Genomic DNA, 27,811 nt, shown 5'->3' with positions numbered 1-27,811 from the left:
AGGCGGCATAGACTGAGGTAGTCCATGTTGGTGGTTTTTTTTTGTTTGTTTTTTTTTTTTTTTTGCATGGAGATGATGCTTTAAATTGGAAACTCCGTCCCTTCTTCTCTATTGCAATGCTGAATCTTAACCCCCTGACCTGCAGGGTGTCTGTTAGATACACCCTTGCATTCATAATAAAGGCCGTGAGTTGTTAACCTGCACACAGAGCCGGTGTGCGAGCAGGCAGAGAGATCCTAATAACCACAGTGGGGGCTCTTCTCTGACCAGTAGCCATGGTGATTGAACACATTTCTCCACACAGCAGAGAGGCAGCATGTCTGCGCTGCACCACACAGGCCTTTATTGGGCCCAGACCGTACGACTGGAAGGAAGGAAGCACCAAGTGGAAGATCACACCCATTTCATTGTGACTATACAATTTTACGACAGTCAAGAGGCCGTCGACCACAAATTAGCTCTTCTTTTTTCTTCTTCTTTTTTTATTTTGAAAGGCGCTCTCCTCTTGTCTCTGTTAAACCGATAAAATAGCACGCTCAAATCTCAACAAAGCAGCACATCATCTGATTATTGTGTGAATTTGAAGGCTAATTTGCATAACTGGTGGGATTGATGCTCTCAGAAGGATAGCACCTAGATTTATTCAGTATTCAGTCTAATTTGAAACATCCAAATGAGAGCACCAGCCTTGGCTTGATTTCCTTTAAGCTTCTAATCTCGCTTCCCTCTTAATTTAGTTGCAGCTTCAATCACAGCTCTTTCACAAATTTAACCGTGTGGGTGTTTATGCAAGTGACTGCTATCATGTGAAAACCTTATAATTCCATATTTGCTACGATTCATATTTTGTTTTTCACTCAAGAGACATATGGTCCTTCATATAGATTTAAGAATTGTGAAACTTTCTGATAAGGCATGCTTTATGAAGACACTATAACTAACTAATGGGGAATAATTTGGCTCAGTTTGTCAGGATGTGAAAAATCTCTATTCCTGTAATTCAGAATTGATGGATTGTTAAAAAAAAAATTCTCTCAGTGACAAATATTTATATATTCATCATTTTAGAATGACTCACTATCACGTAGCTGCACCATTGTGAAAATAAGCACAATAACCTACAATAGAAAAGTTGACCTTGAAAGGCTTTGGAATGCATTGGGAATGCATTGTTTGTTAGACTTTTATATATATATATATATATATATATATATAAGTCTAACAAATAATGTGTTTTCATGCAAATTTTGTGAATCGAAGGACAATATTCGTTTATATAAAACAACCCCTACATTCCTCCAGGATTCTCCCTAATCCAGGACTGTGGAGTTTATAGGTTTCTTTTATTTAAGTGAAGTTAACAATCTGACTATTTAGTCAACAACTGATAAAGGCCAAAGGTTATAATTTATGGTTTGTTTAGCATCTGTAGACGATTTCTTTAACAATATCGAAACATGTTAATATTTTTAAGTGGTTTGTAAAAACACGACACTAATAACTAACTGCCTTGACTAATGTAATCTTCTCTGAATCAATCTGATAAACCCCTACAGTTTTTCAATAATCTGAAAACATGTTTGTGTGCTTAGTTAATAGAAAGATGATGGAGCCCATGTGCAGCAACGATTGTCTACGATAGACTGATGTGCACATTTTTTTGTGTTACCATATGTGTGTGCGATTAAAAAAAAAAAACTAAACTAAAAAAACAAAAAACAAAATAACGAGCCAATCCCGGACTAACGCAAATGGAGAGTGTCTGATATGCTACAGTTGATTTCCATGACAACGTATTAAGTTGAAGCTTAAAATTCTGGCTGTATCACACTGTGCCTGGTAAGAGTGACATCTCCAACTGCTTCAGTAATGAACTGTCTAACATGCTGTCATCCACTACAGATGGACTGCATACAGGCCACTCAACTATTTTGAGAATCAGCCAGCCAGAAATATTTTGAAAGCACAGTTTAACATTTTGCCCAGTTTGAGTTTTTATGCTAAGCTAGGGTAAGCTAAAACCCTTGTTTCACCTTTGGCATGCAGTCATGCATAGAAACACATTTCCCAGGTTGTCAAATTATATAGTTTTTAAGTTTTACTTTTAAGTCTTACATAAAAGATTGTTTAAACTTCAAGCAGAATTTCTTTTTTTTTCCTCTTTCGGCTTTTTCCCATATTTGGAATTGCCACAGCAAATCAGCTCTGTGACTTGCATGATTAATTGGGCCACAGTTTTTGCCTGTCCTGCTGCAACCTTTCCCATCTTTCAGGGCTTAGGACTGGCACAAGCCTACCACTGATTTGCCTCGTGGCTGGGGTTTGAATCCGGGGCCTCTACATTCAAAGCATGCACTCTACCACTGAGCCATGTCCCTGGGCAAACTTCAAGCTGAAATAATGGGCACTATTACAAATGGCCAAAATAGAGGCTTATGGTGAGCTAGGTAATTTGGGAATTCAAATCTTAACTTTTTCCACAAGTAAACAGGGAATACTAGCAACAACAATTGTCTCCAAATGGTTCCAAATGGTTCTTTTTCTCTCTCTCTTTTTTTCTGCCGCAAAATATCAGTAGCTATAAAATTTTGATTATCATTAGACACACACAGTGTTTGTTTACTTGATAGGTCAGAAAAGCTTCATATAGCTGTTATCTGGTTAAATGCTCTCATACAGCTAATTGCGAACCACAGTGTGAGCACCATATCTCACACCATCATCAGTATGGCACAGTCACCTCCGACTCTGGACCACCTCTACCAGCCTTCCGTACAACTCTGCCATCATGGATGCCTCCTGTTGGGTTTCATTCTTGCTCGATGCCAGGAGCAAATTCTCCGTCTCAATTAATCACTGAGTTTCTAATGGAATGCTTCCCTTCAGGATGAGGCCCATCACAGAGGGGGCTGCAGTCAGTGTTGTCGGTGAAGCTGCTCTGATTGCCTGAATGCACTCCCAGCTTTGGAGTCACTGCAGATGTCTGCTAATTGTGGTGATTATGGTAAACGGAGGGGGGTAGGAATATGTAATGAATTTCCCATTGCGTTCATGCCTCACATCCTTTGGTTATGTGCATCTGCTATACAAGGAGAGCATCCGCAGGGTTTGGAGACAGACAAAAATGGCATGGGGGATTGGGCATGTGTGTTTGGATGGGCATCCATTCTAACACCAAGTGCAGCCAGATTGGGTCCATTTATTCCTTTAGTTTTGTTGCAGGTTTTAATTCCTCTCCTCTCCTCTCCTCTCTTCTCCTCCCCTCTTTAAGAACCTTTGTTGGCCTCTCTCTCTGTGCAAAATTAGATCAAGCGTACATCAAGGGAAATTAAGTCAAATTTAACTATATAACCAGAACCATAGATTTGTTTTACAAGGTTTTACAATATGAACAAGTCTATCAACAGACCACTGAGCCAGCTAAGAAGATGCAAGAGGAGTATACATTACATTCATACATACATTCTGCTGGCAAATATGCAATTCAGGAGATGTTAATATGTAGAGTAAGGTATACTTTTAATATGAGAATATGTAGAGAGACAATGGAAAAAATCTTTTAAGGTTTAATTAAAATACACGTTTTAACCCAAGGAATTGAAACAAGGGGAAGCAAACAAATTGGCTGCCCAATGCTGCAAATTGTTGTGCTTGAGGTTAGGTTATATAGAGACAGGCCAGATGCCTCCATCATTTCCAATCATCAGGCTATTAGTTGTAGCCTTGCATTTAACTCCAATTTAACTCCACATTTTCTCACTAATGATTTAATGAAATAAACAAATGGTGTAATGAAGGAAATATTATCAGTAATAGCATGAAGTGTCTCAGGCTGAATACGAATTGAAGTGACAATGGATCAGAAGAGAGCAACTTCAAACATGTATCCTATATATGTCTGTTAAATGTAGTGTTCCGACTTCAGAAATAAAAACAGTCTTCAACTATGAGATTGTCCTCAATATGTCAGAATAACTGCGTAATTTGTATTTTTTTAATGGAGAAATAAAACTGATGGTTGTGCTAATTTAAAAGCCATATGTAAATTATGAGTGCAGATTAACAGCCTATTAAATTGAGAGGATTATACATGCAACCTGAATTTCTGCACATTTCACTTTTTATGGTTATCATGCCACTCTGGACATGCTTTTCTGGACATTGAACTGGAACAAATCATATTCATACATTTTGCATATTAATGAAGCTAAATATCGGATATTCTCTGCACTGTGTTGCAAATGCAAACGTTTCTGATTTACTGTGGATGTGCTTTTTGCAAAGCAAGAGTTAGCTAATTCCTTTGGGGCGAGTGCCCTTCCTGTCACACTGATCAAAGACTTTCTCTTGATATGGGCATAAACTGCTCCATGCCCCATCACTGTCAATGTCTGTGCATGCGTGCGAGTTTGTGTGCTTGCTTGCGTGCGCATGTGTGTGTGTTTGTTCATGAAAGTGTATGCGTATGTGTTTGTCTGTATATGTGAAGTATGGTGGGGGTGTTGTGTGTGTGTGTGTGTGTGTGTATTCATCCCCCATCACCAGGGGCTATATTATGCATTGTTGTTGGCATGGCCTACATGCTCACCCAAGCATGGTCCAGTGTGGTACAGTACACACGTCTTCCCATCCCCACTCAACTCCCCTGTCGTGTCCGTAGGCCTGCTTCATTTACCTTTGCTCCCGAATTAATGCTAGTTAACTGTCACATTAACTTAGATCTGTTTGCCTGCTTTGTCAACAACATAAACTAGCCTCAATGTGTGATTGTCAGGATTATTTTTACTTTGATACACAGCACACGCATGGCTGCAACCCTCCATATGTAACCGCTATGGTATCTGGACAAAATGGAAGGCTACGCAAGCTTTCAAGGCTATAGGCTGCTTTGTGTTTTCTGTGCAGGAGAGTATAGGGAAATGAAAAAACTTCTCTGAAAAGTGCAGTTGTGGCTGCAGTGCAGGTGTTTCATTCAATGGTTCAATAGGGGCCAAAATGTGGGTGTGGACGTTTAGCTGAATGAGTGCATGGCCTTGTATCTCTGTATGCCTTCACATGTACATGTGTGTGGAGCATATATTTGACTGCCAGAAGCGAGTGTGTTAAATTCTCTTAGCATGTGTGACGAATCAAGAGGCTGGGAAAAGAGCAGGGCGTTGCATGGCCTCTCTTGGCCTCTCACAAACTGAATTCTAAAGAGGCTATCGATCTGTCAAGGTCTCAATTCATCTTTTGCTCTGCCCTTATCGCCCCTATCTTATCTATCTGGCTCTTTATCTTCCTCTCTCTGTATCGCCACTGTTTGTGTCTTTGTGTTTTCCCCTTTTTTTCTTGCTCATTTTGAATAGACATGATACAGAATATGGCAGAGAGATGTAGCGAGCGGGTGAGACAGATAAAAAAGAGTGAGCATCCCCCACTCGTATGTCTTTCATCCTAATCCGTAGTCTCTGTCCAAGAAAGGGCCTCCTTTTCACTTGTCTGCCCTAAAGCCTCTTATATGTGACCCCTCTGTGTCTCCCTCAGGGCTCTCTCCCACGGCCAGAAACCACAGACACTCACATCTGTGCATTTAAGTTTATACCAATAAACCAAGTAAGAGAGAGCAGAGCTGAGTTTGTATGTGTTAAAACAGCACAACATTTCACCCAAAAGAACAGACAGAGGTCAGAATGCATTTGTTCCAAACAACCTCACAGAAGCTGTGCAATGCCACAATGTGCAGATCTGACAGAATATCTTACTATATGCTTTGCCTGAAGGTGAAGGCAAATTTACCGCTAGGCTGACTAACCCAGCTGCTGGGAGAGCATGTCTCTTGTTAAAAGAAGTGACCTCAATAAACATGGACATTTGGCAGCACGTTATGTAACTGACTCAGGATGATCCTGAGGCTGTGTAGATGTCTGTGTTGTTTTCTGTGCTCTTGTGTTTGGGGCACAAAATGTGCAATTCTGTTCAGATGTGTGTAGTTTAAGAGAAGCATATGAAGGCATGCACACATGTGTATAAGAAAATAAATGTGCGTGTCATGCCAAGTAAGGGACTGTATGAAAATTACTGTAGTTGTGAATTAAATTAAACAATTTTCCGCCTAAACAGAAAATGTATTAGTCCTCCCGCAACCAGTTTTTGCCTTTAACCACATATGTCATAAACCCCAATTAAAGGAAAGGTATGTTGTACAGTCTAACCAGCAACCCCTTGTTTAAATAGTTATCTTACTTGTCACATTAGAGCATAATCCCAAAAACACCTGGTGTGTGTCCGGTACATTTCGGTGCTGTAAGTACTTTTAAAATCAATCAAATAATCAGTTATATAAAAGTGGGTTATGTTAATATGTATCGTATTTAGCAAACAGATATCCATAAATCTATAAAATGCCATAAACCACATCCATATAAAACTCTGGTAGCTAGATAGTTATCAAATGAAGAGAAGCCGTAGCTTAATGCTCTCCCAAACAATTTTTGTACAGTCCCTTATTTGGGTTGGTGTGCTGTTGACAACAGATGGGCTTTTGCTTAAAACAACAGAGCTGTGGTCTTGGTGGCATGTGCTATATAACTCAGCTGAAGTTTTACTTCATTCTGAAAGGAAATATGCATACCGTTACACCATTCGTTCAATTGTTATATTCCAGGAAGACGTAGAAACTTTACCAACTACAGATTTACTGTAATATTTTAGAAGTGGTCACACAGTAAACATATCAGACTGCTCTCAGCACTAGGAACAGAGAAGCTCTCTGTCTGCACTGTAGTGAGGGATTTGATCTTGGCGTGCACTCCGCTTGGTGTGACCCCACCCCTGGTAAATACAGGGTTAGAGGTTTCCTCCATGTATAAAAATACACTTGCCTCTCAGCGGAAAAGGAAGAAAAGCGAGTATACCTCTCTCTTCTGTGTCTATTGTCAGGAGTTAAAAACTTTTACACAAGAGATTATTACACAAGAGATTGTTACACAAGAGATTCACAAGAGATTATTAGTCAGTGATTTCACAATGTTTGAGCTTTTAAAGACATAACTGAAATAACGCTGGTGAATGTTTGCATTGGCAATGGTATCTCTCAGGGACGGCACTTTTAGTTGTGCTTCAGCAAACGCAAATGTCTCTTCCTGGTTCTGCCTTTTGTCCCTTCTGTGGTCCTATACTTCGCAGTCAGTGACATCATCATTGTGCTCTGCAAAAGTTTTAACTTGGCAGAGGCCTACGAGGCCCCAGGTACGGCTACGGACTAACTTTCCTCAAAAACTTTGACACATCTCACCAGCACCAGTGGAGTTCTGCCTGCTGGAGTTTGAAAGTGCACTGAGAGCTCCATGTTAAAGAGAAGAGACCTTTTTACTGGTTAAACTGAAATGGAGACGAAAAACTGAATGACTTCCTTGTTTCAAGTGGAAGCACACAAAGCTAAAGTCATTGGGATAACACCTAGAACTCTATGCAGGTGAGAAACTATCATCAAGTTCAACTCAGCTATGAGTTTGGTTTTATCTTGTTGAAACTATAACACACTTTTTTATTGATTGCATTTCAGTTAAGGGACTTTCATGATTTAACTTACTCCTTTTTTCTAGCATGCAGTTAAAAGATAAGATCAGCGTGTTGTGATATATCTTAGGATTGTTGTTTTTATCTGTTTAAAGATACAAGAATGTCCAGGAAATATCAGCCACATTTGCCAATCAATGAAGACAAAAATCGTATGAAATCTTAAGTGGATTCTTCCAAATACTGGAGGTGAAGTACGACAAAAAATGAGTCACGAGGGACAAGAAAATCAGGGGACGGGACTGAGTGACATCTTTGACATATTAGTCAAAGAGCCTCCGGAGAGACTCCTAAGTCTAACAATCCAGTTGGGTGAGTCACCTGAAGATGATATTATACACGCCATGTGCCTGATCATTCTCAGGAGGGAGGCACAGGCCCTGGAAAAACTGCACATGGTGAAGGACAACTGCCTTGCTAATCATCTGGCTGAACTCTGGAAAACAAGTGGGGGTAAATTAGAAGATTTTAGGTCTCATTGTAGTGATTTTCAAGCGTTTACAGTGCAATCTTTGGCAGTTTTGGCTCGAATTTTTAAAGTCTTGTCTGAGAAGAGACTCTGTGATTCAATTCTGAGAAATCTGGCATATCAAAGAGCTATTTCCCCTGACAGCAAAAATACAAGCAATTGTGAGGAACTGGAATATGATCAACTCAGGGAAGAAGCTAAAGATGTGTGTGGGCCCCAGGTTGAGGAATGGTTATGCTCACCAAAAGGCCTCAAGTCAGGATCCTACCATGATCTCCAAACAACTTTAAAAATGACTGATCCATTGTCAGGCGGTCTTCACGGCTCTCTGCAAGAAAGCCCCTCTGTGCCTTCATACCCTACACACCTAGAGATGAGTATACCTCCAACAATGCCATTTCTAGAAGACAAAATAACATCAGATAAACCCAACATTTCTGCTCTCCCTGAACCTGGGCAGACTCAGCCTAAATCCAATGAATATGCCCATATTGAAGCAAAGGAACACTCAGTGATAGGTGCAGCATTTGAGGGACCGTGCAAAAACATAAACAATCATATCATTCAGAATAAGACTCAACCCCAGACCACTGAACCAAGTACTGAACCAAAATATTCAATGTCTACTACGACGAGCATTTCTGAACCCAAGGCGCCTGCATCAAGTGAAACGTACAAAAGTAAATGCACAGAAGCGGACGACGAGGTCACCTTTTACGCATTTGTTATCCTTCATGCACAGGAGGATGCTGACTTAGCTGAGAGCTTGAAAGAAAGAATTGAAAAGGTTGCTTCTTGTACAGGTGCAACTTTCTCTGAGGACTTTGCCATCCCTGGAAAGAGCACTCTGAGGTGCGTGGAGGACGCTATCAACAACTCAGCTTTTACTCTTCTGCTATTCACCCGCAACTTCAACACAACCTTGCTAGAAATGAAGACAGACACTGCCCTTGTGAACTCAATCAACAAAGAATACAAGCACAACACAGTTGTCCCTCTGCTGCCATGTGAGAATCGCATGCCGAAGCAGGACATACCTATGGTTGTACAACGACTAAATGCACTGGATGAGAACAGGAACTTTGAGAGCAAAATTAGAAAGTTCTTGTCTGCCGCACAGATTGAAAAACAAAAGAGATTTTGGACTGCAGAACAAAGAGTGCGACGTGAGAAAGAGAGACAGGGCGACTTAAAACATTTAAACCATTGTCAGAAGAGGTTGAACCAAGAGTTGCATAATGTTCATCTCGGCCCACAAAAGGATGCTGCTGATGACAGAGCCAGGTGGCAAAACCAAGGAAGCATTCATATTAACAATGCCAATTACGTAATGATAGGTAATAGCTCTAAAATGAATGTTGCTCATGGGGGATACACAGACTCACATTCTTCAGAGGATTCTTGATTTAAAGCTTTAAAAATTAGAAGAAGGTTTTATAAAGAAAAAATATAATTCGGGACTGTATCAAACACAATAGAGCAACATTTTCAACCTATTGATTGCTGGAATAATTTGATGAGACACTGTAAGGATAAGATGCACTCAGCGGAGCATGAACATTTATTTTAGCTGAGCACTGCCATCTACTGCTGAAGGTGTGATAAGCACCATCTAACTTCTTCAGTTGTATGAACAGGGCACAGACACTAGAGTGCAATGCTGCTGCACATTCCTCATTGCTTCCTTTTATGTGGAGTAGAATATTCTTCCTGTGTCTCAGGCTTATACATTCTCATGTTTTTTTGTTTTTTTTTTAACTGGCTTTTAAAGATAATTCATAAATACATACTTTTTACCGTTGCCCAATCCATGTTGGAGAATGACAGTATGAGCTATGTCTAAAGTTTCTCAGTTTCTAGTCGGCTGCTGATGTATCTCTGACATGTTTTTTTTCTTTTTTCTATTCAGTCTTTTCAAATTCTCCTTATTTTGGTCTCAATGGCGGAATCATTTGCTACTCAAATACTTTACTGCAGCAATTTTCACATTGTTGTGTTTAAACAAATCTGCTTGTGTTGTCATTTAGATTTTATGTATGAATGTGTGTATGTGTGTGTGTGTGTGTGTGTGTGTGTGTGTGTGTGTGTGTGTATTAATATATACATATATATTTGACAGGCAAATAAATGTATGAATGTATGGAAAGTCACAAATGTTACTTGTTTTCTGTGTCTGAAAATCATCCAGGGAAGCAACTAGTTGGACCCCCTTGTCCTGTATTTTTTGTGCGTACATTCATTCACTCCAAATTCAGTCCTAACCACTTTGGCAGAACTGGCCCACAACCCAAGGTACACAAATGTAAAAAAAAAAAAGATTTTGTATAGTAGTCGTAGTGATATCAAATACGTTTCAGCATTGGCGTGTTTTGAATCCGCGCATGCGCCTTGTGACATACAGGACGCATGCGCCTCGTTGTCCGCCAAAACTCAAGAAGATGATGGCGGTCAGGTGTGACGGAAGCAGCAGTGGCTAAATCATCTGGAAGGTAAGTCATTCAGCGTTTTTCCGGCATAGAAGAAGGGAGTGCGCTTCTTTCACTTTCCTCATGCTGCCGCGGCTGTATGGCCAATATCAAATGTAGTTACGCTTCATACATTTGCATGATCTGCAAATGTATATCCACAAAATTTTGCCACACGCGCAGCAGAAAGTCACCACCAAAGCCGGGAAAAACCCCGATGTTACTATCATAAATAAGCTAAAGAGGAAGCCATCATTGTATCACTGTATCATCACTGAACACTTATAAACAATATTTTTTCCCTGAAAGCCTACACATTTTCTGTTATCTTTGCACGACATGCCAATAAAATAGGCTATAGGTCTACATAATTGTCATTGATCGATCGATCAGTTAAACTGTAGCATATACACAACAGAAATTCAGCAACAAAGCATGGTATTTATTTACTTTATTTACTAAAAAATGGTGAAGTAGCGCAAATGTGTGCTGCAACTGGAGCAGCGGGTACGCTAAGTTAGTGATGATAATGTTAATATGTATACATGATGTAAATGTAACAAGTGATGTGATTGTATGTTGTACTGTAACCCTAAATGTATGTATGTATGTAAAGGTCCATTCCCGGTGTGGGCACCTGAACGTGTCTACGGAGTTAATTGGTTGTGAGTGATGGACTGGGCTAATGCAGATACGGCGCCCCCCCTCAGGACCTAGGCCGAACCAGACCAGACCGGTCTGGCACCCCTCCAGGAACGGACCGAGACAGGACGGGAACACGGACTAGACCAGTATAAGAGCACTGAGATGATTTGTTTATGGAAGGAGGAAGATTATGTAATGTAGAATATGTAAAATTTGAGTTACAAAAATTTCTAACTTGTTTTCTTCCTAATTGTGGGGGGAGAATCCTTCGCTAAGCCCCGCCCCCTTTGTTACTGTTGCTATGCTAGCCTGTTGTCTGTGTAGTTCGTATGTCAGCATCAGTCCGGTGATCAGAAAGGAAAAGAAAGAATAATAAGAAAATAAAGGGTTGAGAAATTTCCGATACAAATGTTTTTTAAAAAGGTGGTGACGGTGAATTTGAGACGAGAAACGTAGAGCAAGATAAGAAACAGCGCAGTTAGCTTGTAACGTAAGCTAACTGGACACCTCTAGTGCTAACGTCCATTAGCCTAGCTTGTATTAAAGCCCGACACAAAACGTTATCTCTGACAAACAGCTGAGTTTGGCAGCTCCATCAGAAAGGAAGAGACGGAGAGGAGAGGGCTCCAGCTGCAGTCAGGTCACAGAGAAAGTGACATGGGGGGCAGAGGAATTAATTTAACTTGTTGGCTTTACTTCTGCACAAAGATATTGACACAAACGTAGAAGAAGTACTCCACTCAGACACAACAACACACAAGGACCGGGACATTACTCGTTAATGTTTTTTTTTTTTGTGTGTGTGCGCGTGCGTACAGGCAGACAGACCTGTATTCTGTGATGAGGAGTTGGACCGTGTTGTTGTAGAGACGGTACATCGTGGCCATATTCTTAACTGGAACACGTACAGACATGGCCACGATGTATAATCCTCACCCTACCTGGATTATTTCTCCATAACGATCGGCTCATTCTACATCATATATCTTGGTCGTATTATTACCTGGTGTGTATCACCACGTTTCACCACGTTTCACCACGCACGACTCAGCAGTAAATCAGCGTAAAGGGGATCGTAATGGTTGACACACCGGACATGTATGTATGGAGAAGTGATGAGACTGCACCGGACCCCCCAAAGACTAGACCGGATCAGTATGTAGATCAGAGCAATGTTTTGACAGTATATTATTATATTATGCAAAAACTTTACTAGGGTTAGGGTTATTTCACGTACTGGGCTGAATGTTAACGACTCTGAGTACGACTGTCAGTGGATTGATGAAGTTCTCTCAGGCTGGTTAGAGTTGGGGAAATAGAAAGTTCTACCAGGAAAAAAAATATCTTCAATAATTGAAATTCAAATCCTAAAAAAAGTAAACATGTATGAAAGCAGTTATCTCTTTGTGACTCATGCTGTCACTGAAATCAATAAGGAGTTCTCTATATTTCTCTAAATCAGGCCTGGTGGCCATGTGTGTTACGCATTTCAGAGCAAAAACAAAATTCTCAAAGCATGCAGTTCACATCTGTCACCTACAGGCACACACTGACCTCCTGTCCTGTGCTTCCCAGCAAACAAGTTACCTGAAGTTTTGTTCTGTGGAACCCTCAGAGACTACATTTGAGGAGCCTTAATGGAACCAAACCAAATTTTAGTAGCCTAGTGAAAACATAGAGTAAACTAAATCGTACAGACATATGCAACTGATGAAAATTAGCCATCTGATTATTGTGGATGGGATAGTAACCGTACACTACCAGTCAAAAGCATAGACACGATTTCCCATTCAAATGAATAGGAAAGTGTACCAACTTTTTTGACAGGCAGTGTAATTCAGTGGGTAGATTTACTATTGCGGGGACAGCTTGTACTTTAAAAACACTGTCAAAGAAAAAGGCCTTAAGTAAATCATCTGGTCAAATCAATGCTGTCGGCATTTGCCACTTAAAGATTATAACAGTGTATGAGCGAATAAAGCAGTGTTCTGTTTTTTAGTAATTTTTTGTCTTACAACACCAACAGCTCTCAAGAAATGGGGCCCCTTGACCATCACAGTTTAATAACCCAGAAAAAAACCCGTCCAAAGCAAAGTGACATCCTCAGCTACAGAAGGTTGATGATCTTACAGCAGCAGCATGGCTTTCATGAGTCTGTTACTGGGATGTGCATACGTGTATTTTTGACTTTCCACCTCCTAAATGTAAAAAAAAAACCATCATTTGGGACTTGGTCTAAACATCCACCCCGGCAGATAACTCCACCTTGGTTTTTGTTATAGTATGCACTGCTAATTCCTATCAGGACCGAATAGACTGGGTGGGTGTTTCGCGCATGCGCAGAGTCGCCTATCCTACGACCAGTGCGGCAGGAAAAACGCAGAGGGGAGTGAGGTGGAGGGGAAAACAGTTAGGAAAGAAAAGGAGGAACAACATGGACACAGTCCGACTGCTGAGGTTGTGTGTGAAAGTGTCCTGCTGTGTTGGACTGTGAGCTCCCTCCTCTGACACACAGCTGCTCCATAATGTCGAGCAGCCGGAGGATCTGACAGTCAGGGAATGGAGGAGATCTTCAGAGATCCCGATCCTGATCTGCGCCGAGCTGGCAGCTTTGAGGACAGAAGTGACACGCAAGGACAGTAAAAAGCCGAGGATGGTGCTGATGGAGCCGAGGGGAGACCTTTAAAACTCATCAGGCCAAAGTTGTGTTTTTGTTTTTTGTTTTTTTCTTTTTCTTTTTTTTTTAAGCATAAGGGGAAATTTTTGCTGCATTGAATTCCTCTGGACGGGATGTCATCCGCAGTCAGGAGGAATTCCTCTGGCTGACTGCTCCTCCAGCTGCAGTGAAGCGGGGATCCGGATCCGGACTCGGTGAAGATGGGGGATGCGGCAGAGGACAGAGGGATGAGACGGACCTTCATCGTCCCTGCCATCAAGAGCTTCGACCACTATGACTTCACCAGGGCCAAGATATCCAGCAGCCTGACGTGGCTGGTGGCCAAGGCTTTCGGCTCGGGTAGGTGGCGCCCCCTGATCGTTTCTATTAGTGGGAAAACACTGCTAAGGTTATTAATTGGCATTTTCTAATAATGAACGATGTTGTGTTGGACCAAGTGGGACTATTTGGTAAACAACGGCCACCAATCAGACTGATTAAACTCACTTAAGTCTCACTCCCTTGTTATAATTTATAGATGTTTAATGTACTTGTATTCAAGCTATTAAATAATGGCAGTTGTATTAAAAATAGGATAAACCAGATTTTTCCACACAGAATGTAATATCAAAAGAGTATGGGGGTAAACTATATTATAGTGTTTTTTATTGAATGTATCTTAGCTTTTCGTGACATTTCATATTCATGAGCTCACATCACTGCTCATTTCTCAGGATTAATAGTTTAACCTGTTGCTTGCCTAATTCCCATTATTCCCCACTGCAAAAGTCAGGCAGAGTCGATTATGTAACAGTGACCTCAGGTCCTCACTGTCAGCTTTTACTGTTTTTACTGATGGTGAATCAGCAGACAAGAACTTCTGTGTGGTGTCCTGACAGTAGTCTGTAAACTTAATTGCAAGCACAAACAAAATACTAAGTGAAATGTAATGGAGTTGCAGACAGTAAGCAGTCTGTGTCTGGCGAACAATGGACGGATTTTCTCTAAAAGTACAAATGAGTTTACCCCCATAGAAGACCAAGAAACTTTAAACTACAATTTGGAGTCAGCCTGAGAAATCAAATGTAATTGGCAGGGTTTGGATTGATTAATGAATTTAAGAAGCCACCTCTCCTGTTAAATATTCATGAGGTACTCTGACTAACTGTTGTCTATTGCTGCAGTAATGGTCTGTTCCATTTTTCTTGGTCCAAAAGTTTTAAAAATGATTAGTGTGACTAATTGTTTTTGTACGCGTGACTTTGTGTATGTGTACCCAGAGCTGTCTCCTCCCCTCAACTAGTCTGGAAGTAGCGTGGCAGCCTGGCCTCAGGAAGGCTGACAAAATCCAGTCTGCTCTGAGCCCAGAGGTTTACTCCAGCTTCTAATGAATGCATTTAACAGCTGCACCTCTATGTATAATATGCCTGAGTCGATGTGCTGCCGTCACACAGACAGGCAAATCTAAAAACAGAGACCCCTGATTCATAGCCGTCTATGCCCAGCTCTACAGGGGATGAAATGGTTGAGAGACATACAAGATGCAGAGCAGTAAGATGTGAGAAAGCTAGGCTTAGTTCAAGAAGACCTGCGGCTGTCTGCATACTGCTGCTGCCTTGTTTTTTTCCCCCATCCCTCCGGTGACACAGTTTCAGCTCCCAGCACCGAGAACTGTGGCCCAATTCATAACAAGTCCTTGGAGATTTGTTCGGCCTAGTTTAGATGGATGAGCGATGGTTTGGATCAAGTGCTGCTTAGATGTAATAAGCTTCTTGTTAGCTGGATGTTTGCACTGAAATGTCAGATAGATGGGTGTGCAAAATTGAGCGTATTATCAGGCTAACTAATAAAGTAAAATGAATGGGACAGTCCATCTGTACAGTATGTGGATGTGTAATGAATGTCACAACACAGCCTCTCTGTCTCCTCTCTTTTTACCTGATGGCCCTGTTGTATGACCTCATAACACAGTGGGGCTTGAAAAGTCACCTCAGATTTGTTCAAAAGCTGTAAAGTGCTGAATTTATTTACATGTTTTTTCGAATCAATCAAGCAGCATTGATTTTTATTTTATTTATTTTTTTTCTCATTTCATTTCTCTGCTGGGGCTAATGTAACATGGTTGTTGGTTTGTGGTTTGCAGTTCACCTCAGGTTAGTACTCTCCATTTATCCATGGTTATACTTTAATATGTAATACGGATAAAACTTGATATCTGACACTTTAAACAAATTTGACAGGTTCATGTGAGTTGATTTGACTTTAAAAGGACTGTTAAAATTCTTAACACAAATTTATATTAGCCATTCAGTGTTTTCCTCATACCATGTCATTGGCATTTAAGACTTAAATTCCTACTTTCACTCTTTTAAAACAATTCTATCATGTTATTAAATATCAGAGAGCCACCTCAATGATTCTGGGTGGACTTGGCTGTATTGGCTATTTTGGCCCAGTCATGATTGAGTATCACGCCTGGGTTGAAAGCAAGGCAAGTTCAATTAGCACAAGATTGATAACAACCCCAAGATAGACCTCCACCCCCTTCCTCCACACTCCCCAGGCACATTCAAGTCAGCAAAATTGGAGCATTTTGATTATCAACCTCCTTCCCTAAAGTGCAGGGACTTTGAGTGGTTTGATCAGCTGCCGACTGTGCAGTGATTTTCATGGCAGTTCGCTCTATGTTGTATATGTTTCTGTGTGTTACAGTTTGTTCAAGCTGTCCATTAACACACAGTACATGACCTATCCCATGACAGAAAAGATAAGACTCTGTCTTTGCAGTGCATGGATAGATTTCACTAACAGTCGTCACATAAAAGATGATCACAATATATTCTGTCAGATGAAGTGATAGAAATCTGGAAATTGAATGTTTAGAGAGTTAAATAAATTCTATAAAAGGATTGACTCCACTTGATAATGTAAATGATCAGTACTTCAAGTTGAGACAGTGTCCTAATAGAATATAAGCTGGAGCTAATTAAGTCAAATATCATTAAGATACAATCTAGATAACTAACAGAATTCCTTCTTCTTTTTTTTTTAATACAGAGCAGTAAACTAGCAGAGATAAACAATGCTGACTGTGAAGTTGTGTATGCTGAGCTGTGATCCAGCAGGTCTCCAGGGGGGCAGACTTCTCTGTGCCTGGACTTCCTGTGGCAGCTACTTCCTGTCTGTTTCCTCTTTGGTGGCGAACACAAAGGAGAGGGTTTTCACTTGACAAGGCAGATTTTCATGAACTCTAGAAAAAACGTTGTGCTTTTTTTTTTTTTTTTATGTCTTTTGCGTGATATCTAACTCTTGGAAAAATTATTCAGGTGAAAATTAACATTACCTGATTATCATTAACATTATCTGAAAATAAAGCTGGAGAAAAGTTTCAGAACGATTGCTTTTGAAAGACTATGTGGACCGAAAACCTTTCTAACAAGAATTACATCTCAAACAGTCGTCATATTTATATTGTGATTGGCTTCATTCTGACAAAGGTTGGGTTTGCGTAAACTATAACCATTGGAAACTGCTGAGGTTGATCTCAACTATAATCAGTGTTTTTACAGAAAGGACCAACTTTCTTTTATTATGTAGCTTTGCTGAGCTCTGTTTTTATGGCATTGGAAATTAGATTGAAGAACAAAAAGCTGTACCTTTAAGATGGGCTCCTTTACTGTCCTTTGTTTCCCCCAGAGTGATTCAGACACAGGCAGAGGAAATGACCCCACACACCAGGAATACACACTCATACTGGAGCAAACAGTGTTTTACAAGTGTGTCATCTCACACACACACATGCACATTCCTTTGCAAGGACCTGGTCTGGCTAGAGATGCATACTGTATGTTTGAGTATGTTTGTCATTCAATAACAGATTGAAGACTGGTACAGTTTAACTCTGAGTCACAATGTGTGGGTAACAACAACATAGTGATGAAGAACGGAAGCAGGCAAAAGATGGATGAGTCCTAGATGTGGAGTTGGGTGTGCGTTTTTCTGTCCAGCTTTCTTAAAATCAGATTTACTTGATGAGGTAACAGGATTAGAAAGTGCTCCATGCTGTGTAACATACGCTTCCACCAGCACACCGACAGACCGAACTCAGAACTTGACACATGCATGCACACACATACAGTAGCTTAACCTAAGGTTTATAGTTACTGATTTGTCATGTCTTTCTAAAGATTTCTTTCAGTAATGATATTCTTCAGGTCCTGTGTCCCTTGTGGTATGTGCTTGTGTGTGCAACATGAAGAAAAAACAAACATAAGGCGAGGCTCTAAGCAACAACGTAGGGAAGTCAGAGCAAGAACAAAAGGTCTTTAAAATATAGAAAGAACTTTTTTGTGTCAGCAGTGATGGAGCAGGAGGTTAAAACGAGTCCTAACCTATTTTGTTTCTGCTGTTCTGCCTTTCTCCCCTCTCAGATGCAGTACCAGATGAGCTGGCTGAGCCTTTCTACAGGGACCAATACAACCAGGAGCACCTGAAGCCTCCAGTGGCCTGCCTGCTCCAGTCTGCAGAGCTCTACTGCCGGGCGGGGAGCTTGATCCTCCGCAGTGATGCCGTCAAACCTTTACTGGGACACAACGCTGTCATCCAGGCTCTGGCCCAGAAAGGCCTGTATGTCACAGACCAGGACCGACTGGTCACAGAAAGAGACCTGACCAGTACACCAATACATATGGTGAGTGAGGATTTACCTGAGCAGTCATGAAATTACCATGAAATAATTATCACAGCCCCATATGTACATTCACAGGTAAATTGTGTGAAATAGGATGAAATGTGATTTCAATCTGTTCATTTGCAACATGCAAATCACATATTATCAGCCAGAAGTTCAAGCAAAGATATTTTTTTTATTTGTCCGAATAAAATTTAATTCACGATTTCACAAACGCCAAGATTGCAACTTCAGATTGCTTGCTTTAAGCAATTAACAGTCAATAACCCAAATGTCTAAAATTTACAGAGAAAACAGCAAATAGAACCATCTGAGAATCTAAAACCAGCAAAGGTTTTCCCTTTTTTGGGGAGGGGGGGAATGACTTCAATCAATTTTTCAAACAGCTCTCTGTCTGACGATTAAATTAATAATTTCATCTAATCTTACAGTTGATTGTCCTTTGCTGTGTCTTCCTCTCATGGGGGATAAGTGCACTATATGATATGACAAACAGTGGACCACTCCATGTGTCATACTGTTACAACTGTTCTCCAAGATATGTCCTGTTGAGAGAAAAACAACTGCTAATGATGGGTTTCCTATGGCAACTCATTACTCAACGTTTGGCCTCTGTGTCATTAGACGGCAATGGGTGAACATGTCTTAGCCCAGACCACCAAGAATAATTCCACTAGTATTTTGTGAATTCTGAATCCAGAACTATATGGAGAACATAAAGCTGCATCATTATATGTATATATCACTGTATTCATTATATGGCTTGTCATTTAGTCTGTAAGATGTCCAATAATTATAATAATACATTCCCTTGTTAAGTTGTTTGAGTGTTGAGCTGACAAACCATCAAAAATCTAAAGATATTCACATGAAGCAGCGACAAGCAGAAAGACCTCAAATTTCAGAGCCTGCTAAAAGCTAAGTGGAGCCATTTTCACACCTCTCACTGACATCCTGTGGATTGGCTAATCGATTAACTGCCTTATTGTTCCAGCCATATAATAATATACGGTCACATTTTACTGGGTGTGACAAGAGCTTTTTAGTGATGAAGCAAGGGGGAGTCAGTGGCAGACATGCTGGTAAGAGCACGCATGGCTGGAGATGGGGCACTTCTGCTGACGCCAAAAGGTGTCTGCAATGCAGTCAGCCACCCCCCCTCCCCCTTTCTTTCTTCCACCCTCATGTCTCTCTATTCTTTTTACACCTGGCTCTTTCCTCTATTTTGCCTTCTCTCTTGCAGTCATGGTCTTTCTTTTTAAGCCTTCCCTGCCCCACCTCCGTCTCCTCCAAACACTTTGTGGATTAAATGAGACCAGAGTATATTTAATCGAGCCCCAACATCTTCTTTCAAGTTGTAGCTGCATTTTATTTGCCCTGTGCTCTGGCTCTCTCTTTTCTACAGCTCCTGGAATTAATGGAAAGTCACTAGTCAAGGGCACTTTTATCTTTGCTGTTGATTATCGTCACTATGTAGCTCGTTCACTGGGGGTGTCATGAATTGTGGGAGTCGTGGGTAGTGATTTGGTGCTGCACTTAATGATCCAGTGTCCTTTTGCAACTGTGAAAGTGAATGTGCATCTGTCTGTGTACGCCAGGTTATTGATTGAACGGTTTTACTTGGAGTGTTAAGTAGACAGATTGAGCCCATAGCTCACTGCTACACTAACGACCTCTGTTTGTGTTACACAAATCTCTCCATCCTTAGTGTTACCCCATGCCTCTTTAAAATCATTAGATAGTTCCCCAGTAGAAGTAGAAAAAAAATGTGTGTGCGTTTTTGGACTTTTTGGACAAGTGGGATCCTTTCAGTCATGTTTAAGTCCAGGGTTTCATTTTTGGTTATGGTATATCCACAGAAAAATGATGACCCAAAGGTTTTCCAAAGCCTCTTCAAGAGAAGAATAACTCATGTCTGGGTGGAGGAAGGGAAAGGAGAAGGAGGAGTGTGCCAGTCTGTCAGAGAATGAATAGATACAAAGAGAGAAGAAGGAGGGAAAAACAGAGAAGATGGAGTTTATGGGCTGATACTGTAATTGACTGCAATCCAGGAAGGAGCAGAAAAGTGGAGCAAGCGAAAAGAGGAACGTGTGAGTGTGGAGGTCTGTAAGTGAACCAATGGAAAAGGGTAGAAGGGGAAGAGCTGTTGTAGACAGGGAGGGATTGCAGTAAAGGAGAGCAAGGGGAAGGTGTTGCCTTTTTGGCGGGCATTAGGATGTGTGTGTGCCAGAGAGCGAGTGGAAAAGGCCCGCTGCTAACACGGCCATCTGGAAAAAGGGAGGTGAGGAGAGGAGAGGAGAGGAGAGGAGAGGAGTAAGATGTGATGTGCACTACTGCAGCACTATGGTGGGTGGGGTCTCACAATGAGTCAACGCAGTTGCCTGGTAGACCCCCGACTCTGCTCCACCGTCGCTCCGTGAAACACACACACAACTACATATTCCCAAAGAGCAGCCACACCTCATACAGTGTGCTTCCCTCTCTATCTTTACTGTCTGACTCTTTTCTTTCCATCTCACACATGCTCATGCTCATGCTCTGCACTGCTCTCCATGTGTGAAAAGACGAGCATGATAGAGAAGAGAGACAGAAGAGAGTGAGTCGGAGCAGCAATTGAATTTGCCTGCAGAGGGGCGTGAACCATCATCTAAGTGTCTGCTGCCGATTAACAAAGAACGATTTAGAAAATTGAACAGCAGTTCAACACAAATTATATGTATGTACACAGAGCACAGAGAAAGGGACAAAGAGGCAAGTTATTGTTTAATTTCATTCTTTTGGGGACAATTGTGTCATATATTTAGCATAATATTAACATCTCCAAGAAGCCAGACGTGAAGTTATACAATAAAAGCACATGTGCTGCCCAGAGGTGGGTCATTTGCAAGTCTGTCCTAGTGGTTGATGGAGACTTGTGATGTGTGCAGTGAGACACAAAGACTCTCCTTTGATTACTTGTTTGTTCAGCTGCACATTACTTTCCTATAGATGCCTTTGATCAAGGGCACACACGCACGCACACACATAGCTGTGGGAGAGTACAGAGAATGAATACTGATGCTGGGTAGCGTACATGACGGTACTTCTGCTCCTTTATAGCTCTTTATGACCAGTGTCTGCTATTTCTACAGCCTTATAAGGCGTGTCTGTCACCGTGAGAGGGTTAGAGTTGCTTCCCTGCTCTCTCTCTCACACACACACACACACACACACACAGAGTCAAGGGATAATAGACAGCACATGGCTTTTAAATCCACACTGTAGTGTCAACAGTAGTGTTGTTTTTCCTGAGGATGTTAGATGAGTATGTAGATATGTAGATCCATACACCGTCTGACTGCTGTCACCTCTGTCTCTTGAGCACACACCGATATGTACATATTCACCCTGTACAGACACATTCATATATGTCACAATTATTAATCTGTCTCCTAAGAAAAAGAGAAGGCAAGCTTACACAGAATGCAGGAATGTACAAAGTAGTTTTCTTTTCACTTGCGGACTATTAGAAAAGACTTGATACAAGACTAATAAAAAAAACTATTGGGGAGGGGAGAGGAGCTGAATAGGGATGGGAATCACTAGGTACCTCACAGTTATATTACAAGTTAGATGGCTCTGATTCGTTGGTAACACAATTATCGATGCATTGTGAGTCATCAAATAATTAAATACATTTTTAATCAGCTACGCCAACCTGATAAGGAACTATTGACAGAAATTAGCTGTAGCTATAATCCAGTATGTTTACATATCAATGTTCATCAACCTGTACTGTACCTTCTTTCAAATAATTATTCAATAAAATCTATAGATTTTTTTACTTTTATTTTAATACTTGATTTATTTTTTTCTCCCTGTGTTACAGTTTTCTACCTAAAAATATGTCTATACATATGGAACGATCCATAATTAAAAGAAACATATGAATTTGATTCCATTGTCTGTAATTAATAACAACACCTGGAAGTTTTCGTTAAATTGTCTAGTTGCCAAAACACTTGGCAATTTCGCTAAATTAATTTTTTCCACATTAAAATACAGCTATAAATGTACAAAAAAATTCTAATTAAAAATGTCTTGCTTCTTAACAAAATTTACAAAATTTGTAGTTTCATGCAAATAAGGTCAGAAAGCTCAGTAGGTTTTTATGTTTTCTGGATTTCTTGCTCCAGTCTAAGCTTCTTGGCCTCTCTTTCTGCCTATCCCTCTTTCTTTCCATCTGCCTCCCAGACTAGCTACTGTACCTGCGGAGGAGAATGCATGCAATGCCAAATATCTCACAATATCCTGAAGAAACTGGAATTCAAAACCGTGTCTGCTGACAATTTCATACAAAGTTCAATATCAGACTTATGTGTTCAAGCACCAATCCAAACAATCCTGTATGGCTGTGAAATAAACTGCAGATTCAATCACAGACTGTGTGTCAACCACTCTATATTATCACACAGAGGTCAGTGTAGTTCTAATGTGTACTACTGCTTAGCTCGTATATTCATTACATATGATCAACACAAAACAAAAATAGTTGTTATTTATCAAGCAAAAATGCCAAAAATGTGGTTCCTATTTGATTTGTCATTAAAAACTAAAATATTTTAGTTGTCTGACTGTTGGTCAGGCAGAAAAAAAAAGTATGATATATGAAACCCCGGGCTAAATTAATCACTTCATTAAAGTTTTTTTTTTTTTTGTGAAGAGAAAGGTTAGTTCCTGTCAAATTAATCCATCTTTATCCATCTTTTTTGTTTTGGCGTACTCAAATCTACTGTTGGCATACAGAAACAGTTCATGACATCATGTGACACTTGATTCTGTTTAACAACACAGATCTTCTGTACACGTCTATTTAGGCTGGCAGAGCAGCATGTGGTGCTGACGCTGAGCACTAGTAGAAGCACTGGTTGTTTATTTCTTGGGGAAACTCTGGGTCACACTGGCTGTTACATGAGGCTCTGTGGTTATGTATAGAGGCTTGTGCCTGACAGTACAGGCTTTGGTGGGGCGAAGTCCCACTGCTTGTTTGTGTGTGCCGGTTTGGGTCACCTGAATCATGGAACACCTGACATAAGATATTTTATTAGATTGGACACGCACAGCCATGCTTAAGTAAGCAGATGTAAGCACATGTCCAAATACACGTCCACACAGATTCAGTGTTCATGTTTTGGACTAGACCTGTGGTGGGACAGGAAAAGGAAGGGGAGGTCTGTTGGTCTGAGTGGCCTGCAAAGGGATTAGAAAGGCCAAGAGAATGTCAAGCTTTATCCAAGTGTTGACTCCATTCATGGATTCCAGTTTGAAATTGAATACCACTCACCCAGAAGTGTTTAGCAAAGTTGATGTTGGATTTAAACGATTTAAAGATTAGTGGAAGAGACCCTCAGCAGAAATCCAAATTCTTGATAAGACTCTCTGCTGTTTTCAGCTGGCATTACAAGGCAAAGCGGGTTTGAAGGTTTATGATAGATTTACTTTAGACACAGGCCTGCTAGATGCTAAACACTCAACCAACAAATGTTTGGGTGACGCATGTAAGATATTTGCCTGCAAATGAAAAACTGGTGGAAACATGAAGCCTTGAATTTTTAGTTTACTGCTTTAGGAAGTAAAACTGAGGAGGTAAGAGGAAATGTTCTATCAGTATTTGGCTGAATGTTTTTTAACTGTTAGCTGTGACTGTGTGTTTCTACAGAGTTCCCATCTGGCGCTCATAGACACCCTGATGATGGCATACACGGTCGAGATGGTAAGCGTGGAGAGGGTGATGTCCTGCATCAACAGGTACTCCTCTGTTGAACCCTCTCACAGTGACGGACACATCCAGGAGCTGCCTTATGACACAGAGGATGCGATCACTACCTGGATTAACAAGGTGCACTCAGAGTACCCCTAACCCTAACCCTAACACACAGACAGAGCACATTCATGTTAACACAAAACCAAAAAGGCACCTGCTTTCTTCTTAGAGAGGATAAAGTGTACACATCTTTGAGCCTTGTGCAATGGTGGCTTATTAGCAGACACACAGGACTTTATTTTACTGTAGATATGAAAGATACAGGAGGTGCAGCAAAGTGTGCCAGCGCTCAGTTCTTCTTTTGCTCATTCAGACATGAATCTGTTGTAGTTGGCAAAAGAACTAGATGAAGGGGCGAGTAATCATGTTAGAGAGATTAGTAAGACATTACTGACTCAACCTACAACCCAACCTCTTCTAGTCTGCTAAATCAGGATTGGATGGATAATGCCAGACCTCAAGTGGGCTGTAAGCTTGAAGAAAGCTAAGTCTCTGCGATTGCACCTTTAGTTTATTTCATCTTCTAAAAGATTATTCTGTATCTTGCAGATGCAATTGCTTCAAATTGTCATGCTGACCCCGTTTAACTTAAAAATAATTCAAAACAGTGACACAAGCCCATTGTGACATGAATGAATTATCGAAGCTTCCAATCATTACTAACATTCCTGACTGAATAACTTCAAATGTCTGCTGCTCCTATTTCAAAACACAAATACAGTGAACTACACATGTATGATCGATTTTCAAAGATATTTATAAAAAAAAAAAAAAAAACAAGGCAAGCATGTAGGGTTGTGTAGCATTACGGGGCTGGGAATGGACGAGACAACCTCAGGCCAATATTTTGCATCAGAAAAAAACACCCTCTTCGAAGCTCTTTATACAACGTGCCCCGGAAGTCAGCTGAGCGCTGTATATTGGGTTACAGTCATTTTTAGCATCAGGGGTTAAGGAGCACATGTGTTGATGAAATGTTTTTTTTCTTTGAAGCGTGGAGCCTCGTGTGCTTGTGTTCAAGTGTTTCCTCACTCCAGCACAAACTCACCATTCATCCTCTGGGTCCAATAAATGCTCATGTGAAATGTGACCTCTTTCTAACTCTCTCTCTTTGTCTGTCTGCCTCCCTCTCATCAGGTGAATGAACACCTAAGGGATATCCTTGTGGAGGAGCAGAAGCTGAGAGAAGCTTCATTTCAGGAGTCAAACATTACAACACACAAAGTAAGAACCCAAACATACAATAGGATAAAAAAAAATATTTTGTATAAAAATCAAACAAAGCATGTACAACATTGTTTTATTTAGAGGTACCAGTATTAGCAGTTTTGTTTATTTATTTTTTTGAGCCAGGTTTGTGCTGGTTTGTGCTTCCAGTGTTTGTGCTCAGTGTTCTGGCTGTATCCCTGAACTAGATGCACACGCCTGATAGATAGCTAGAAGGATTCCTTAAAGACTTCCTCACATTGATAACAGCCTAAATAACACTTGTATTTTCTTTGTCTTTTCATTTGCTCTGATTTACTTTTAGTTTAGGTCTTATTGCTCATTTATATTTTTGCCTCCTATCTGTTAATAATCATTGATTTTTAAAACAGTTTTCCCTGTCTGCCACTGAAATGCATAAGAACAAGTCCATTTCCATGCAAGACACATGGAAACACACATTATATGTACACGCACACAGAGCACAGTGCACAGTGAGCCATATATCAGAGGAACAGATGAGCTCAGTCTCTGACCAGCTGCAGAGAAATGTTGGCAAGAGTCACGACACTGCTGTTAGAGGAGACAAAAAATGTGCATGGTGGAGGAGGAGAGAAAGGGTGAGAGACAGGGAGGGAGAAAGAGAAGAAAGGGGAGGAGGGATATTCAGAGAGAGGAAAAGGGAGAAAAATCCCTGTGGTGCAAGACGTGAAGATGAGCACTTGGAAACTTTGTCAGCTGTAGCAAAGAGTCAGTGACAGACAGACAGACAATGTTGTCATCCTGCAGGCCTCAGAGTTATGTAAGGTCCTTTTGACACATGGAGGCAGTCAACTGAGACAAACACACAGCAGTGGGCTGCCATGCCTCACCCCCCCTCCCCTCCACTTAACTACAGTGCTACAGCACACTGCCTTATCAGGTCACAACCTCTACCTCAGGTTGGTGCTCTGCAGCTACATATAAAGGGATAAAGGTTAAAACATGGAAAAAGAAAATATTGTCTTACTATGAGCATGTGTACTCAGGCACATATACCATTCAGTATAACAAATGGGAATGTGGAGGTAAACATCCTGAAATTCAATATGAGATAAATGAAATGAGAAATGAGATAAACACTCATTCAAACTCTGTTTTAGGTTAATGTGTAAATATCCGACAGCCATAAAGGTTGTGAAGTGAATCTGAGTGCTCTCAAATGTAGTTTGAGTTGAGCTTTGAGCTGAATGCTAACATTAGAACAGTAGAGTAGAGCAGTAGATATCTGGACACAATCTCATAACAATCTTTTTTTTTTTAGAGATATTTGAGTTTGAACCGACCGACGGGCTGACATTGTTATCCATAGAGCAGAACCAATTATTATCATGATATTAGATTAACCTATTTCCTTTCAACAGGTTGTAAACTGGCCGTGAGTGTGTCCTTGCTGTCTCATATGGTGCAAAATAAACTTGCTCTTCAAAGAGCTGAAGGATGTCATGAGCAGCCAAATGACTTTAGAAGGAGCTTTTATCTGATGAGGGAGTTTCTTTCTTCCCTTTTATTGTCTGTTTTTGTGTCAGTATAGTGCCTATGAGCGGCCGTTCTGTTAGCTGACAATACACATGGGGTTTGTTCCAAACTCATCCAGAACTGACTCACATATACACACCCCAGCCTTTGTCGAGGGCAACAAACTACAACATGGGATGAGGAGTATATGTGACACTGAAATACATTGTACAGCCAGTGTCAGTCAGCTGCTTTCCTGCGCTATGCTCCATCACACAGCTCCTTCTCTGCATCATCAACTTTAAAAGAAGTCTATTCACTGAGGACCACATACTCAATTTCACACGCACATACGCGCACACATACATGGGCCTGTGCAAACACACACACTTTAATGGTTGAGCACAAGACACTTTTCTGTCTATTTTGTCTATTTCAGGATACATAAATGATCTTCAACCATGGTCTTATGACTTAAGTGCACAGGATTTCTGTGTGTGGATACTGGGTGAATGATCGCACCGGGTGTTTACACCTATGACTGAAGGGAAAGTTCAGTTTGTGATTGTAATATAATTACTTACACAAATGAGGTGAAGTTTTGGTGGAATAGTGGGAGAAAACATGAGCAAAGTAAAATTTTTAGGATTTCCTGCCTGCAGTTCGCATTAATTCATTATTTTTAGCCAAACATTATGAAAGACTTCTGCATGCACGGTTACGTTCATGAAGAGTCGAGGCTGCATTTGACAATAGTGTGACTGACATTTGAGAATTGCTTTTAGAGACACACTTTTTTAACCAATGCCTCACGCTCTCC

At 40.7% G+C, this 27,811-nt stretch overlaps 2 protein-coding genes across 2 annotated transcripts in view; both read left to right on the top strand.

Moving 5' to 3' along the window:
* The first annotated feature begins 7,189 nt into the window (after positions 1–7,189).
* ticam1 (TIR domain containing adaptor molecule 1) lies at positions 7,190–10,151 on the top strand. The gene is made up of 2 exons (XM_029525091.1): positions 7,190–7,456; positions 7,656–10,151. Exon 2 carries the CDS (start codon positions 7,767–7,769, stop codon positions 9,432–9,434), a length of 1,668 nt encoding a protein of 555 aa, XP_029380951.1. The 5' UTR covers positions 7,190–7,456; positions 7,656–7,766; the 3' UTR covers positions 9,435–10,151.
* Positions 10,152–13,515: 3,364 nt separating this feature from the next.
* Positions 13,516–27,811, top strand: part of camsap2b (calmodulin regulated spectrin-associated protein family, member 2b) — a 28,028-nt gene continuing 13,732 nt past the window's right edge. The window contains exons 1-4 of the mRNA XM_029525260.1: positions 13,516–14,155; positions 18,226–18,485; positions 24,184–24,363; positions 25,426–25,512. Of these exons, the coding sequence (XP_029381120.1) occupies positions 14,017–14,155; positions 18,226–18,485; positions 24,184–24,363; positions 25,426–25,512 (666 nt within the window). The 5' untranslated portion in view covers positions 13,516–14,016. The remainder of the gene's footprint in view (positions 14,156–18,225; positions 18,486–24,183; positions 24,364–25,425; positions 25,513–27,811) is intronic.

The sequence above is a fragment of the Echeneis naucrates genome, chromosome 17 (genome assembly GCF_900963305.1).
Source record: "Echeneis naucrates chromosome 17, fEcheNa1.1, whole genome shotgun sequence".
In the NCBI taxonomy this organism is placed as follows: domain Eukaryota; kingdom Metazoa; phylum Chordata; class Actinopteri; order Carangiformes; family Echeneidae; genus Echeneis; species Echeneis naucrates.
The sequence above is the reverse complement of the archived record's forward strand: the minus strand, read 5'-3'. Positions and strand labels throughout refer to the sequence as shown.

Bases quoted from the DNA above. Each gene is read 5' to 3' on its own strand.
- ticam1 (XM_029525091.1), top strand. From the start codon at position 7,767: ATGAGTCACGAGGGACAAGAAAATCAGGGGACGGGACTGAGTGACATC.